The sequence below is a fragment of the Dipteris shenzhenensis genome, chromosome 3 (genome assembly GCF_047967505.1).
Source record: "Dipteris shenzhenensis isolate YYH24624 ecotype China chromosome 3, Dip_SZ_1.0, whole genome shotgun sequence".
NCBI lineage: Eukaryota > Viridiplantae > Streptophyta > Polypodiopsida > Gleicheniales > Dipteridaceae > Dipteris > Dipteris shenzhenensis.
In genome coordinates, this window is record NC_141598.1 from 12,359,963 (window position 1) to 12,378,111 (window position 18,149).

The 18,149-nt window shown below is 40.7% G+C and overlaps 1 protein-coding gene across 1 annotated transcript; it reads right to left on the reverse strand.

Annotated features, from left to right (window-relative positions):
- Positions 1-14,046: 14,046 nt before the first annotated feature.
- LOC147903374 (dirigent protein 6-like) lies at positions 14,047-15,227 on the reverse strand. The gene has a single exon (XM_087372760.1). It carries the CDS (start codon positions 15,149-15,151, stop codon positions 14,591-14,593), a length of 561 nt encoding a protein of 186 aa, XP_087228886.1. The 5' UTR covers positions 15,152-15,227; the 3' UTR covers positions 14,047-14,590.
- Between the last annotated feature and the right edge of the window lie 2,922 nt (positions 15,228-18,149).

The window sequence follows — 18,149 nt, forward strand, 5'->3', positions numbered from 1 at the left end:
ACAAGGCATAGTTGGGTCCATCCAACTTATCTTCCTCAGCATGGTGCCAAAATTTTCATTGAGAGACATGATTGCAAGCTCAAGAATAATTGCAAGTGTACATGCAAAGAAAAAGATAGCAAATGGACAATTGAAAGACCACATATTGCTATGTAATCACTGTGATGGCATTCACTGATAGTGGTTGCTCTAAAATAGCAATAAATCTGTCCCAAATTTTTTTCTCAAACCTCAATTCCTTCCAAGATACAAAATGCAATGAAGCATACCCCAAAAAGTTATCCTCAACCATAGCCAAACATTGGCTCAAATGCAATGTGCTTCTGCCCCAAAAATTAGTCTGTATCTCAGCCAAACAATGGATCATGATGCAATAGCAAACTCTTGCTCAATAGGCATCCAAAATGGCATCAAGTTACAACCAACACTTGGCTTCAAAATGCACAACACTTGAGCAATGATTTGCACTTAATGTGCACACGAAAATTGTCCTAAATGGATTCACACTTGTGCAATGCAATCTGCAAGACACCTGTGCAATGCTATCTACAAGAACTAATAGGGAGAGGCTAGAAATGAGATCAAACAAAGATCAAGAACTGGAGAAGAAGAAATAGCTGAGCCAACAATGCAAATGGCAACCTGGAGTAGCAATTGGTGAGATGGAGAGGCAATGGGTAGCAAATTTGAGGTGTACGGTTAGCAAGAGCTAGTCCTAGGCTACAAAGTTGAAGTGTATGGCTGTATAGATGGCAAGGCAGCTGTATGGATGGCAAGGTGGCTGGCTATACATATGGTGAGGTGGCTCTTCAGATGGCAAGGCAGCTATTTGGATGGCGTGGGTAGGTGAAATGTATAAAAATTGATAAAAATCAACAAAACATAAATGATATTACTACTATCTTTTGATTTGTTGCTCAAAATGGAGTTCTGCGACCACGAATAGCTCTAAAAGGGAGGTAAAACCTCAATTTAGTGAATCAAAACTCCTCCAGGTTGCCAGATGTAGCTACAAAACTTTCGATATCTGAAATTCCCTGAAAAAATGAGTGGGCAATGCAAAACAAAGTCGCTCAACTGAGTAGTGCTTCCTGGTGGAAAACCTCACAATTGAAGCTCGAGATCACACCTTGGGGCACCAACTCAATATGTAATATATTACTACCCTCATCCAAAATCTAGGGTATGGGGGGGGCAATGTCCATACATAATATGCATGGATTTCCTTAAAACATTTCAAATATGCAAGGGAAAATATGAAAATTTCATGGGCCCCCTCCCACAAAATATGATGTATGTACCTTGAAAAATATGCAAGATTTTAAGATTTGTACATATTTGTGAGGCCCAAGGGGGGGGGTCTTTTGGATGAGGGGGGTTTAAAAAAAAAAAACACTAGGATATGAAAACCCATATCCTTTCAAATTAAAGTAACTTTTTTAGGTGTTATCCAAATTTCAAGGTATAAAGACATATTTGAAGCTCTTTTAGTGTAGAACACAACCATATTAATTTTCATAGTTTTTACTCATGGCATACTATAGGGATATATACAATGAATGATGGTGTAGGATAGACAAGGACTTAGTCTATTTTATAGTTTTTTGTGTGCTCTAGTACTTGGACTATATATACCAAGTACTAGTACTTCATTTGGTTGAACATTCAAGTTCACTTGTGTTCACTTCTTGTTCTCTTTTGTTCATAACTCTTCTCCATTCTTGTTCCTACACGTATCAGAGCTAGTCCTTCTAGCCCTATCACTTGCTTCCCCGCTATTCTCCAATGTGCTCCTATTACAATTGTGGAGAAGGAGTTAGTTCTTACTAGTCGACCTCTCTTTTGGCTGTCCTTAGCTCCCACGAGCTTTGTGTGATCCTTGGGGTGCCAACTTCCTTTAGTAAGAAAACTTATCAAAATATTGAGTATGAGAACCCTCTCTTCCCCTCAAACTCTTTCCTTCTTCCCTCCTTCAATCTATTTCCTCCTCTTTTTCCCTCTTTCCTTTTCCTCTTCTTCTCTCTTTCTTTCCCTCTTTTTCCCTCTTATTCTCTATTTCCCCCTTCTCTTATGCTCATGCATAAGCATAAGCATAAGCATGAGCATATGCTTATGCTTATGCTTAAGCATAAGCATGAGCATAAGAAAATGAGACATATGCTCATGCTTATGCTTATGCATGAGCATAAGCAAAGTAGACATATGCTCATGCATAAGCATGAGCATATGTCTCTTTTTCCCCCCTTCTCTTATTCTCTATTTCCCCCTTCTCTTATGCTCATGCATAAGCATAAGCATGAGCTTATGCTTATGCATAAGGCATAAGCATGAGCATAAGAAAATGAGACATATGCTCATGCTTATGCTTATGCATGAGCATAAGCGAAGTAGACATATGCTCATGCATAAGCACCAGCATATGTCTCTTTTTCCCCCTACTCTTATTTTCTCTTTCCCCCTTCTCTCTTTCCTTTCCCTCTTTCCTTTCCCTCTTATTCTCTATTTCCCCCTTCTCTTATGCTCATGCATTGCATAAGCATGAGCTTATGCTTATGCTTATGCTTAAGCATAAGCATGAGCATAAGAAAATGAGATATATGCTCATGCTTATGCTTATGCATGAGCATAAGCGAAGTAGACATATGCCCCTCTCCCACCCACTTTGACCCCCACTCCCACTCCCACTTCCAGTCGCATTCCCGCTCTCCTACCTCTCCCTCTCCCACTCCCACTCCCACTCCCACCCTCTCACACCCACCTTCCCCTCTCCCACCTCCACTCCCAATCCCACTTCCACACTCCCACCCTCCCTTTCTCCCACTCCCACCTCCCAATCCCAATCCCATTCCCTCTCCCACCTCCCCCTCTCTGAATCCCACATCACTTTGTTCCCTCTCCCTCTCCCACTCCCATTCCCACATTCCCACTCCCACTCCCACTTATTAATCCTAATGAAAACTATTACTTAAATCAATGATGTTAGGGTTTAGGGTTTAGGGTTTAGGATTTTGGGGTTTGGGTTTAGGGTTTAGCGTTTAGGGATTAGGGTTTAGGGTTTAGGGTTTAGGGTCTCGGGTTTACATTTGGGGGTTAGGGTTTAGGGTTTGGGGATTATGGTTTAGGGATTATGGTTTAGGGTTTAGAAGGCCAAGATTAGGGTTTAGGGGTTAGGTTTTACAGTTTAGGGTTTAGGAGATAGGGTTTAGGGTTTAGGGTTTAGGGATTAGGATTCAGGATTTAGAGGGCTAAGATTAGGGTTTAAAATTTAGGAATTAAGGGTTAGGGTTTATAAGTTAGGGTTTAAGAGTTAGGGTTTATAAGTTAGGGTTTAAGAGTTAGGGTTTAGGGATTAGGGATTAGGGTTTATAAGTTAGGGTTTAGGAGTTAGGGTTTGGGGGTTAGGGTTTAGGGTTTATGATTTACAAATTAAAGGGCCAAGTTTAGGGTTTTAGGTTAAGAGATTAAGGGTTAGGGTTTAGGGTTTAAGGATTAGGGGTTAGGACTTATGGGTTAGGGTTTAGGAGTTAGGGTTTAGAGGTTAGGGTTACGGGTTTAAGGGTTAGGATTTAGGGTTCAGAGGGACAAGATTAGGGTCTAAGGTTTATGGATTAGAAGTTAGGGTTGAGGGTTTAGTGTTTATGGATTAGGGTTTAGGGTTTAGAGGTCCAAGATTAGGATTTAGGGCTTAGGTATTAGGAATTAGGGTTTAGGGGTTTAGGTTTAGGGTTTAGGGATTAGGGGTTAGGATTTAGGGTTTAGGATTTAAGGGTTTAGGGTTTAGGGTTAGGGTTTAGGATGTAAGGGTTAAGGATTTAGGGTTTAGGGATTAGGGATTAGGGTTTAGGGTTTAGGGTTTAAGGTTCAAGATTTGGGAGTTTAGGGTTTAAGTTTGGCTATTAGACTTTAGGGATTAGGGGTTAAGGGTTTAGGGATTAGGGTTTAGGGTTTTGAGGGTCAAGATTAGGGTTTAGGGTTTAGGGATTAGGGGTTAGGTTTTGGATTAGTGTTTAGGATTTAGAGGTTTGGGTTTAGGGTTTAGAGAGCTAGGATTAGGTTTAGGGATTAGAGTGTTTGGGTTAAGGATTTAGGATTAAGGTTTTAGGGTTTAATTTAGGGTTTAGAGTTTTAAGGGTTTGGGTTTAGGAAATTTCTAATTACTGAATCCTAGATCGTTTATTGAAAACACGTATTTCTAAATAAGACCTTCCATGTTTTCTACACAAGATTGAGATTTCTAAGTAATTAATAAAGTAGATTATTGGAAAGAGACTAATGTTCTTTATAATGGTCGTTACAACTTGCTTGCAAAGAAAGCTCACAAAGGAGATGGCTACAAAATTTATTCCGAGGATGGAGGTGATTCCATGTTGCAAAAGAGAAGTAGTTGCATTTGTTACAATCCATGAAAGTGATCCAAATTCTATTTATTACTTTAGAAGACTTGGCAAAAACCCTTGGAGATGTTATGCCCTATAATACTTCCAACAAAGCATTTATTGAATGGGAAACTTATCCAACACATGTCATCGGGAATACAAAGTGCATATCTTTGGAGTTTAGAGTGGGAGATATTTTACAAATGATATCATTTGCAAATAAGAATGTAGCAGAAGGTCAAGTCTTGGGATTTGAACAAGTGGAACACTAGACATTTGCACATATGAGAATTCAAATTAAAGTTACTGATGATGTTATGGATGATAGCTCAATCTCATTGGATGGTCCCTACTATGAGGTAGGTAAGGATTTGAAATGGAGCATGCAATTTTAAAGATTGGAAAGACTCGGCATGTGGTTTTTAACGATAAACATAATGTATCCTACAATATCAAAGAATTGAAAGAATATGCCAATGTACGAAGCTCTATTAATTTGGAGATGGATGATTCCAATGCACTCAACTATAGCACTGACATCTTATCAGGAGTCGATGAGTTCATTAGTACTGAGAATGAAAAAGATTTCACAAGTGATGCCTTATCTGGAGTGGATGAATTCATGCACATTGAGAACTTGGGCAAAGATGTCAAAAGTCATATCTTATCAAGCATGGATGACTTCATGGATACTGATAAAGTTATTGGAGTCAAACCAAGTAACTATGGAATTATGGAAATATATGATGCACGATGATATAGTGAATGATGTTCTCTAAGGACTAGAGGAGTTTCAAGACTATGGAGTTATGAAATCCATAGAAAGTGCATCAATGAGTGATGTTCTTTTAGGAATAGATGAGTTTGAAGATCATTCTAGACACTCTATCGCCATTGTGATAGTTAATGCAAATGGTTCGAAGATTGTATCAAAAGTAGGGATGAGGTCAACAAAGGACTATTCACTATTTGACTTTGACTGTGATAAGATCAAGGATGCAAGCTCCCATGAAATAGTTAATGTAAATGGTTCTACGAATGTATCAAAAGCAAGGATGAGGTTACAAATAAATCTTACACAAGGCCCAAAAACGGACATACAGATGCATGAAATGAAAGCGAGTCTAGGCAAATCGGCCACCATGAATAGGTTTGATTTATTCAAACCACTCTTTCCTATGAGTCTTTTGCTTTGATGCACCACTATCTAGATACCAGGTATCTATGACAGCAAATGAAGAATCCCCATATGAAGCAAGAGAAGCATCATGTATAACTAAATCCCCTCTAGCACCACAGCTATCCTAAAATGCAGTAAACACATAATCCTTTCCCTCTTGTGCAAATTTTACATGAGATGGTGAAGCATTGGCATTTTCAGGTAGTGCCACATAATTACTACTTGTGTCTCTTTTCTCATTGGCAATCCTTTTCTGGCATTCTGCAATGTAATGACCATGCTTCTTGCAATATTTGCATCTACCTTTCTTCACCTTTGCACCTTTATCAGCATTCCTTGCATTTGTGTTAGCATTCCCCTCCTTCCTGGGTTGATAAGCATGGCTAGTATTTTTCTAAATTTTACCCTTTTCATGAGTGGTAAGTGCTTGCTCACTCTGACTAGAGGAACTGGCTAAATTGGAAGTCCGCATTTCTTCCTGTAAGAGCAACACAACTAACTCCTAGAAATTGAGTGGAGCAACCCTAAGCATTATGGCCAAGGAAGTAACAAATGTATCATAAGATGGTGCCAAATTATTAAGGGTGATAGAGACCAATTCCTTGTCTTTAATATCCTCATTAATAGCTTCGAGCTCATCTCGAATGTCAATAATCTTTGCAATATGAGCTAAAATAGTTTGACCTTCCTATATGGACAAGTCATTGAGCTTATTGTGAAAGGCAACTCTTCTTGCTTCATTCTGCACATTCCACATACTTTTCACTCTATCCCAAGCTGCCTTTGAAGTCTTGCAAATCTTGATAGTGGACAAATTGTCTGTCTTCATAGACAATGCAATCAAACACAAAGCTTGGGCATCCCTTTGATCAAACCTCCTCTGACCTTCTGTGGGAGCAACATGAGTAGTGGAAGTAGAATCTTGAGTGGTAGTGGAAGATGCACTAGAGCTAGGTGCACCAAGTATAGTCTCATCCCCATTCACAATGTCCCATAAGCCCTTTCCAACCAAGATATTCTTGAGTATAAATGACCACAAGGCATAGTTGGGTCCATCCAACTTATCTTCCTTAGCATGGTGCCAAAATTTTCATTGAGAGACATGATTGCAAGCTCAAGAATAATTGCAAGTGTACATGCAAAGAAAAAGATAGCAAATGGACAACTGAAAGACCACATATTGCTATGTAATCACTGTGATGGCATTCACTGATAGTGGTTGCTCTAAAATAGCAATAAATTTGTCCCAAATTTTTTTCTCAAACCTCAATTCCTTCCAAGATACAAAATGCAATGAAGCATACCCCAAAAAGTTATCCTCAACCACGGCCAAACATTGGCTCAGATGCAATGTGCTTCTACCCCAACAATTAGCTTGTATCTCAGCCAAACAATGGATCATGATGCAATAGCAAACTCTTGCTCAATAGGCATCCAAAATGGCATCAAGTTACAACCAACACTTGGCTTCAAAATGCACAACACTTGAGCAATGATTTGCACTTAATGTGCACATGAAAATTGTCCTAAATGGATTCACACTTGTGCAATGCAATCTGCAAACACCTGTGCAATGCTATCTACAAGAACCAATAGGGAGAGGCTAAAAATGAGATCAAACAAAGATCAAGAATTGGAGAAGAAGAAATAGCTGAGCCAACAATGCAAATGGCAACCTGGAGTAGCAATTGGTGAGATGGAGAGGCAATGGGTAGCAAATTTGAGGTGTACGGTTAGCAAGAGCTAGTCCTAGGCTACAAAGTTGAAGTGTATGGTTGTATAGATGGCAAGACAGCTGTATGGATGGCAAGGTGGCTGGCTATACATATGGTGAGGTGGCTCTTTAGATGGCGAGGCAGCTATTTGGATGGCGTGGGTAGGTGAAATGTATAAAAATTGATAAAAATCAGCAAAACATAAATGATATTGCTGCTATCTTTTGATTTGTTGCTCAAAATGGAGTTCTGAGACCATGAATAGCTCTAAAAGGGAGGTAAAACCTCAATTTAATGAATCAAAACTCCTCCAAGTTGCCAGATGTAGCTACAAAACTTTCGACATCTGAAATTCCCTGAAAAAATGAGTGGGCAATGCAAAACAAAGTCGCTCAACTGAGTAGTGCTTCCTGGTGGAAAACCTCACAATTGAAGCTCGAGATCACACCTTGGGGCACTAACTCAATATGTAATATATTACTGCCCTCATCCAAAATCTAGGGTATGGGGGGGGCAATGTCCATACATAATATGCATGGATTTCCTTAAAACATTTCAAATATGCAAGGGAAAATATGAAAATTTCATGGGCCCCCTCCCACAAAATATGATGTATGTACCTTGAAAAATATGCAAGATTCTAAGATTTGTACATATTTGTGAGGCCCAAGGGGGGGGTCTTTTGGATGAGGGGGGTTTTTTAAAAAAAAAACACTAAAATATGAAAACCCATATCCTTTCAAATTAAAGTAACTTTTTTAGGTGTTACCCAAATTTCAAGGTATAAAGACATATTTGAAGCTCTTTTAGTGTAGAACACAACCATATTAATTTTCATAGTTTTTGCTCATGGCATATTGTTAAATTCATCTCATACTCAATATTTTGATAGGTTTTCTTACTAAAGGGAGTTGGCACCCCAAGGATCACACAAAGCTCATGGGAGCTAAGGAAAGCCAAAAGAGAGGTCGACTAGTAAGAACTAACTTCTTCTCCACAATTGCAATAGGAGCACATTGGAGAATAGCAGGGAAGCAAGTGATAGGGCTAGAAGGACTAGCTCTGATATGTGTAGGAACAAGAATGGAGAAGAGTTATGAACAAAAGAGAACAAGAAGTGAACACAAGTGAACTTGAATGTTCAACCAAATGAAGTACAAGTACTTGGTATATATAGTCCAAGTACTAGAGCGCACAAAAAACTATAAAATAGACTAAGTCCTTGTCTATCCTACACCATCATTCATTGTATATATCCCTATAGTATCTTGCCACATCACCTAGCCAACTAGTGCTTCCACCTCATACATGTTGTCAAATGTGACATTACAAATGACATGTCATCAAGCTGCTTCCTACCATATCTTTCTGTGCAAGGCCCTACTTTGTCACCTTAACTTGCCACATCATCCCATACAAGGGCTAATTTGACACTTGAACTTGCCATGTCATCAAAGTGCTTCCTACCACATCATCCCATGCAAGGTCCTACTTTACCACCTCAACTTTCCACATCATATAAGGTGACATATCATGAGGGACACGTCTGTTGAGGGTTGTGGTGCCATGAGCACATGTAGAGCAAAGGTATGAGTAAAGGGCAAGCTGCCACATGGCATGGAGGAGATATCCCACATGTGAGCAAGCATATGGATGTAAGTACCCTCACCTATATAAGGGAGGTTCATTTGAAGTAATATCAATTAAGACTTTGCACTATCTCAAGATTCTCTTTATGAGTCCAAGCTAATCTATCTGGGAACCTAATTGACTTGAGGTACATGTCATGAGCACCCTCTTCATCATGTTTGCACTTAGGTTGCATCCTTCTTAGATTAGTGTTGTATTAGGATGTTGTCTCATGACTAGGAGAGCTTGATCCCCCAATTTCTCATGGTATCAGAGCTTAGGTCCTAGCTCTCCTAGATTAGATGTAGATTTTTGATTGAGAGTTCTCTTCTACCTCAAGAAATTTCTATCATGCATTAGAAATTTCCTTAGTCTCATTTCCCTCTAATCTTCTTTATTTTGTGTCAGAAAGAGAGAATAGAGTTGCGAGAGAGTAATGCTTGATTAGCCCAAGAATTTCGAAGGTGCCTCAGTAGATTCCTGGCCTTCATCTTAGCTCTATCTATCCAATCATGCAACTCGTTGATGATTCCTGCTTGCATTGCATCCTTCTGCACAGCATATGGCACTTGACTAAATAATAGCAGCCGCTGTTCTCGGTGCCTCTACAGTAGTGAATCGGCCTCAAGCAAGCAACTACAAGCCTGACACTAAGGTAGCCGACTGCAGAGCGAGCAACAAACAAGCACATGACAGCAACATAAGCACCATCAAAGAGTGGCTACATAGCACATCAAAGAGTGACTACACAGGAGCAAAGGCCCTACCACAACGATCTGACTCTATCTACATACGCTTCAAGGCAACAAAGCTCCACAGCTCTCCCAGCTCATGACATCCTACAAGCTTTAGACTAGTGCAATGCCACAATCAAAGGTGCCCATGCTATAGCCTTTGAAAAGCAATCGTCTCCAAATGATTCTAGACTACAGCAGATGACTGCAGTAGACTCTCGATGGAAAGCAAGCTCTAGACTCTCTAGCAGACGAGACTCTCAGCCTAGTAGAACCACATGAATTGCCTCCAAGCTCTCGGCCCAGCAGAACTAGATGACCACCTCCATCGACGACAAATCTCCTCCAGTGCAACTACAGCAAGTAACAACCACAGTAGGGCAACACGTAGCACCAACTGATAGTCGCCTCTGCACCATCTATGTTCAACAATCTTTAGCACATCCTCTCAAGCCATAGCCCAACCTCCTATAATAAGCCCCAGCAGTGACATCAGTACCACCATTGATCGGCACCTCTTCTGCATAGGCATTCAAGTGCCCACTCTACACATAGCATCCAGTTTGAGGAACGAGAATGTTCAATACCTATAGGGAGAAATTTAGATTCTCTACTGCACTCTTCAGGCACTAAGGAACCTCCTTCCGGCAACTGTAAATGGTGGGAATTGTGAAGCACTTCAAGTGATAATCAGGAATGTGTGGGAACTAGTATGAGATTTGCAACAGAAGATGCAAGGAATCATTGAAAGAGAAATCATGGATGGAAAGGTTGGGGAGCATTGAGGCATGAGATTTCAAGCCATATAATTGCTCTACACCTTTTTTTTGCTCTTTGTAAAGGCTCCCTTCAAACACCTCATGCATCCAGTGGGAGTATGAATTGTAGTAATAGCGTGCTTCACTGCCGCCATCTCTAGCTTTGATAACCTCCACGGTGCACGAGGTAAAAAAACACGCCCATTTGGTCTCTCTTGTGGCCAAGCTTCACGCATCCTCCCTGTGGTACATAGATCCTCCCTTATGCCTATGGAATCTCATGTCCCATTCAAATGCTCCCAAATGGTAGATACCACATTCTTGAAGATATGCATGGGATCAAGCAGGTGATTGATCTTGAGGTGGGACCAATATGGTAAACGATAAAAGATGGAGTATCTAAACAAAATAAAGTGTTAGCGGGCAATCTTTATTTCTAGCCAATATAGCACACAATAGTTACAAACCCTTACCGGCTCATGCCAAGTGGTGGAGGAGTCGTGGAACGTCCCAAATTCTCATCCAATCTCTCATGATGAGTGATTGTGGGAGGACTTCTTTCCAAGGGGCAACATATCTAGGATGATCAGGTGGGAGAAATCAATGGTGATTCTCATACATGACCTTATTCAATGTGTCTGCCCATGAGGCAACTAGCGAAGGACCACAAACAGGACATGCATGGTAACCCGATGTAGTGAGAGCTGAACAATAGACGCAATTAAGAGTTGAAGGTGGGTTTAGGGTGCCACATCCTTTGCCTATTCATAATTAGAAGTGCAATGCAATTAAGAGTTGAAGGTGGGTTGACATATGCTCATGCTTATGCTTATGCATGAGCATATGTCAAGGTGACATATGCTCATGCATAAGCATAAGCATGAGCATATGTCTCCTTCTCTTATGCTTATGCTTATGCTTATGCATAAGAGGAGACATATGCTCATGCATAAGCATAAGAGAAGGGGACATATGCTCATGCTTATGCTTATGCATGGGCATAAGAGAAGGGGACATATGCTCATGCATAAGCATGAGCATATGTCTCTTTATTTCCCTCTTTCCTTTCCCTCTTCTTCTCTCTTTTCCCCCCTCTTTCCCCTCTTCCAATCTCTCTTCTGTTCCCTCTTCTTCCTCTCTTCCCCTCTTTTCCCCCCTCTTTCCCCTCTTTCATGCTCATGCTCTTATGCTCATGCATAAGCATAAGCATGAGCATGAGCATATGTCTCTTTCTCTTATGCTCATGCATAATCATAAGCATGAGCATATGTCTCCTTCGCATAAGAGAAGGAGACATATGCTCATGCATAAGCATGAGCATGAGCATATGTCTCCTTCTCTTATGCTTATGCTTATGCTTATGCATAAGAGGAGACATATGCTCATGCATAAGCATAAGAGAAGGAGACATATGCTCATGCTTATGCTTATGCATAAGCATAAGAGAAGGAGACATATGCTTATGCATAAGCATAAGCATACGTGTCTTTTTCCCTCTTTCCTTTCCCTCTTCTTCTCTCTTTCCCCCCCTCTTTCCCCTCTTCCAATCTCTCTTCGTTTCCCTCTTCTTCCTCTCTTCCCCTCTTTTCCCCCCTCTTTCCCCTCTTCCATGCTCATGCTCTTATGCTCACGCATAAGCATAAGCATAAGCATGAGCATATGTCTCTTTCTCTTATGCTCATGCATAAGCATAAGCATGAGCATATGTCTCCTTCTCTTATGCTTATGCTTATGCTTATGCATGAGCATAAGCATAAGAGAAGGAGACATATGCTCATGCTTATGCTTATGCATGAGCATAAGAGAAAGAGACATATTTTTCCCTCTTTCCTTTCCCTCTTCTTCTCTCTTTCCCCCCCTCTTTCCCCTCTTCAATCTCTCTTCCTTTCCCTCTTTTTCCTCTCTTCCCCTCTTTTCCCCCCTCTTTCTTCTCTTTCATGCTCATGCTCTTATGCTCATGCATGAGCATATGTCTCCTTCTCTTATGCTCTTGCATAAGCATAAGCATGAGCATATGTCTCCCTTTCTTCATGCTCAGGATGGTGACACAATTTTGACCTTCTTTGATAGCTAGAGTTGCATTGCTTTAGAAACAATCTTGTGTTTCATGCTCGCATGAAACACATAGAAAATCACTATCATTATGTGTAGGATTGTATCACATATGGCTTCATTGGATCTTACATATTGTTCTACTGAGGACAATGTGGTAGATATCTTTACTAAAAGCCTATCAGCACCTCTCTCACATGACATCAACATGGCTTCGGGATACGAGACATTCAAACAATGTCAAGGGGGGTTGTAAAATGACATTGTTTTCTTTTGTACTCCCATAGGTTGCTATATCCTCATGTGAATGAATTTGTGCAACCATGGTACTTTTGGTACTATAGGTGCTTTTGAGATCATTCCAGAGCATTTCAACCATATCATTAAGGGGGGATTTGTAGAGATATATACAATGATATGGTGGTGTAGGATAGACTAGAGATACATACAATGATATGGTGGTGTAGGATAGTCTATGTTAGAGTTTTGTGTGTGCTCTAGTACTTGGACTATATATACCAAGTGATAAGTACTTGTACTTCGTTTGGTTGTTGAACTTTCAATTGGAGTTCACTTGTGTTCACTTCTTGTTCTCTTGTGTTCACAACTCTTCTCCATTCTTGTTCCTACAGATACATGTGCAGTGGCAAATAACATGTGGTCACTTATATGTCTTCTTTTAAAAGGTGGAAATATGAGGTGGAAGGGAAAGTGGTGGCCATGCTAATGTGGCATGTTGCGATGGCAATATGATGTGGCAAGAGGGCCGCTTATTCATGATGTGGTATCTCACATGTCCTTTGTGTCAACCTAGAAGGGCCTTCTACTTGAAAATTTTTGTCTACAATAATAGATGTATAATGCTTAATTATAAGACTCCAAAATGATATTCATTAGGGTCGAACTACTTGACATTAGCCATTTATTGTGTAAAAATACATCTTTTTTCTCCTTAAAAACCTAGGCAACCAATTTGGGTAGGACACCCTTAGTCGTCATCGACCCTGAGGTGAATCATTACTTCAAAAGGGCATATTTTTTAATAGTTTAATTAGAAACAAAATTAAAAAATACCAATAAGTCAAGGGTTAATCTCTACACCATGAGGTGTCTTCCTATAAATTGAGATGACCATGTGATGCATAATGAGGTAGATAATATCACATTGTCTACTTATTTAAATATGGGATAAGCATTGTACACCCAAATGTACACAAGGAAATGAGGATTTATGCTTATCTGATATTTGATTGTTGTCTACACAAATAGATGTATAATGTTTAATTATAGGACTCCAAAATGATATTCATTAGAGTCAAACTCGGTGATATAAGCCATTTATTATGTTAAAGTACTTGTTTTTTTCCCCTAAAAAATATGGGTAACCAATTTGGGTAGGACACCCTCAGTGTTCAACCACCTTGAGGTGAATCATTACTTCGTTTAAAGAAAATTTGCTGTTTGGAGTACCTTAACAAGTCCTACATTTGGAAATCTATCAAGGTATTTGAAAGCAAACTTGTAGTTCTCTATGTCAGCAATCCTTTGAGGGTAAACAATGGATAAGTAAACTCTAAGATTTCTTTGCAAAGCCACATGCATTTTTCCCTCGATAGAGTATAGGCTAGTTAGATATTCTAGGTGGCCTTTCCTTTGACGGCATTTTATACATGCCCTTAAAGTGAAATAGTGAGATACTTTTAGCATGTATATACATGCTAAGTATGTAGACATTGTTGACGAGCTCCAAGCTCATCTACACCATTCTTGGCCCCCATTATATTGTCCCCCATCCATCCCATTCTCTCCTTAGCTCAAAGGAGTCTACATGGGTGTTGCACCATCTCGCATTAGTTCCCTTGGAGCTTTGTAGAATAGATGTACGAGTTAAATGTTTTACTTTTACGGCTCAAACGATCCAATCAAAACTCTAGTAAAACACTTGCTTAGTCTTTCATAGCAGAAGATATTGTTTCGGACAGTGTAATCTTGACTACCTTAAATCAGAATGCAGCAATGATGTACCCACCTCTTGGCAACAAACGGGAGTTCTACAAAGAAAATGAGCTGCCTACTATACGTCATGCACCAGCACAGGACTCTGTTTTGACGCAGAAGCGATTATTGGCAAGACATGATCGGAGGTCTAGTAATAGAGGTCGAGGTCGAAAGACAAGGTCCACCTCGCAGCCCCGGGCGGGCCCGTATACAGTTCTAGAAGCCGCGAGTTAGCGATGCCTCTGGCGAGGAAGAAATCACCAGTCCCACCAATGACAGCGAGGGTGCGAACGGGCAAGACCTCCTTGACTTGTCCGAAGATGTCAATAGTCCCCTTGTACTTACCGGTATCGATCGTAGCAGTGAAGGCCTGGAAAAGCACATAACCTTTTTGGCTGTCATAGAGATAGTATCCCTGGCCGACGCCCAGCTGAGTGGATGTATTGGAGCGAGATACAGTGAGCGGATCCTCGAAGGTTGCCAGCACCCCGAAGGACCAAGGGTTAGGGAAGCCGGTGGACTGAACGCTGAAGACTGAGTTGAAGTAGTCGGTATTATTGAGGGTGGCGTTGAAGATTGTGTTGTGGAGGTAGAAGGTGAAATGCTTGGGGCGTTTGTGATGGGCGGAAAGGACGGGGGAAGCGAGGAGAGAGATGGAGAGGAGGAGGAGGGAGAGGGAGAGAGCGAGGTGCAATAGTGGCTTAGACATGGGTGCGGAGAAAGGTGACAGAATGTTATGTATGTAAGTCTGTGCTATTGATGGGATTGTTAGGGAGGAGAATAGCGACGAGAAAGAAGCAAAACAATGAATCCTTAATGGTGGATAGATGCTAGCTATATACAATGTGGCCTCTTGGCGTGCAACAACTACAGTCTTCCACTCGCTTCTTGCATTCTATTAACAGTCGGCAGCTTCCCTTTCTTCTCCTACGATCTTGTCGACGCTCGTCCAAGGCATCTCCATGAACAATGGCACATGCTTCCCATACCACCCCAGAATATTTCGCCGACCTTTCTTAACTTTTAGCGTGCTTCCCATATTACCGGCCACGATCCTTCCTTACAGAACATTTCGCCGACCTTTCTTAACATTTAGCCTGCTCCCACACGCCATTCGACTCCTCTCTTCTTTTGTCCCTGCGCTCATCGTGTTAAACAAAGCTGCTGATCTCCCTCCCTCCTTGAGTTTATCGCTTCTTTCTTTAGATGATAGTGACATATTTGCTTTATGCCTCCTTACAACCGCACATCTAACCTGCAAAGAAACAAGAGAAGAAGCATCCTCTATGGCTATTAAGAAAGGACATGTTATGCTGCCCTTCTAATTCCAGGGAAACATAGAGTCAAAAATCTTGATGCTTATTTGGAGCCTTTGATTGACGAGCTAGAGATACTTTGGAGAGGTATCGAGGTGCATGATGTGAGCAGGCCTCCCTCGTCACGAGACTTCAACTGCAAAGCAAACTTGATGTGGACGATGCATGACTTCCCAAGCTATGGCGAGTGTTCAGGTAAGCATTGCACTTCTAATTATGAATAGGCAAAGGATGTGGCACCCTAAACCCACCTTCAACTCTTAATTGCGTCTATTGTTCAGCTCTCACTACATCGGGTTACCATGCATGTCCTGTTTGTGGTCCTTTGCTAGTTGCCTCACGGGCAGACACATTGAATAAGGTCATCTATGAGAATCACCATTGATTTCTCCCACCTGATCATCCTAGATATGTTGCCCCTTGGAAAGAAGTCCTCCCACAATCACTCATCGTGAGAGATTGGATGAGAATTTGGGACATTCCACGACTCCTCCACCACTTGGCATGAGCCGGTAAGGGTTTGTAACTATTGTGTGCTATATTGGTTGGAAATAAAGATTGCCCACTAACACTTTATTTTGTTTAGATACTCCATCTTTTATCGTTTACCATATTGGTCCCACCTCAAGATCAATCACCTGCTTGATCCCATGCATATCTTTAAGAATGTGGCATCTACCATTTGGGAGCATTTGAATGGGACAGAGATTCCGTAGGCATAAGGGAGGATCTATGTACCATAGGGAGGATGCGTGAAGCTTGGCCACAAGAGAGACCAAATGGGTGTTTTTTTAACCTCGTGCACCATGGAGGTTATCAAAGCTAGAGATGGCGGCAGTGAAGCATGCTATTACTACAATTCATACTCCCACTGGATGCATGAGGTGTTTGAAGGGAGCCTTTACAAAGAGCAAGAAAAGAGGTGTAGAGCAATTATATGGCTTGAAATCTCATGATTGGCACAAGATGCTCCAAGTAAGTATTTTATGTGCATAATATCTTTTTCCTTTTAAATTTGTGAGTGAATAATTATAAGCAACTAATCAACCACTTCCTTGTGGGTTCAGTTCATACTACCTACTAGCATTTCACGTAGTGCATCGAAGAATGTGAAAGATTGTATTTACAAGATGGGCGAGCTTGTGAGGTACTTTACATGATACAAAATATGATGCGTATCAATGCTCCGTGCAAGGTGTTCATATTGCTAATATGGTGTACTTTTTCATTTCTAGGTATGTGAGCTCAAAGGAAATAGATCCCACCATGCTTGAGAATGCTCGAATTATGTCAGTGGAGGTGGTTTTTTTAGTGGAGAAGACATTTGCACGTTCTATTCTCACAAGCCAAGTACATCTTATAGTGCATTTGGTGGATGAGATTGCTATATGCGGTACTATACATGCACGATGGTTGTTCTTCCTCGAGCACTTCATAAAGACCTTGAAGGGCTTCGTGAGATAAAATGCAAGACCCGAAGGTAGCATGGCCAAGGGTTGGTTGGTACAAGAGTCACTTGTATATATTTCTGAGTTTCTTATTGATGTACATAGCTCTCTCCCATGACTATGGAGAGATGATGAAGACCTAAGGATGACCTCTATTGTGCCTCAAGGGAAAGGATGCAACAAAGTAATAGACACGGAGTTGCATAATAGTATCAACCTTTATTACATGCTTAATAGTGATGTGATGAAAAGATGGGTGACAAGATACGAGGATGCAAAGGTAAGAAGACAAGAAGAAAGGGCCCTCTTTCATACACACCATGGATCTCATGTGCCATACCCTCAGTATCTAAGAGCACTTCCAAAGGATATTCATGTGGATTGGCTACTTAATGAAATGGAGAAAGCAGAGAAAGACGAGGGGATACATATCACAATGGAAGAATGGGAGTATGCTAGGGGATGCATGAGCAAGGTCGGTATATAGAATGTTATGCATAAGTTAGGAGCTTTCAATAATTTAGATTGCTTATTTAATTGATTTTTTCTTGGTGTAGTGCACAATGTTCAATGCTATATGTGTTAGGGCAAGCATTTTCGAACACAACAGATTGATGATAAGAGAAACACACAAGATTGCAGCATCTTTGCTAGCTTTGAGGGAGCCAATGGAGCCATGGATGATTATTGTGGCATAATCCAAGATATTATTAAGCTTGACTTTCGACGCTTCTTTGTGTATGTTTTGGATATAAAGTGGTTTAAGGACATGGTGGAAAGAGGCCCTAATGCAACAATCAAACGCCATGCAAGTGGCTTTGTAACTATTAACTCCACAAAGTTTTGGCAAAGTAGGAAGGACACACTAGTACTTCCGCAACAATGTGAACAAGTACTATGCATACATATAAAAATACTCGCTTTTAAATATTTGATGCAAGGA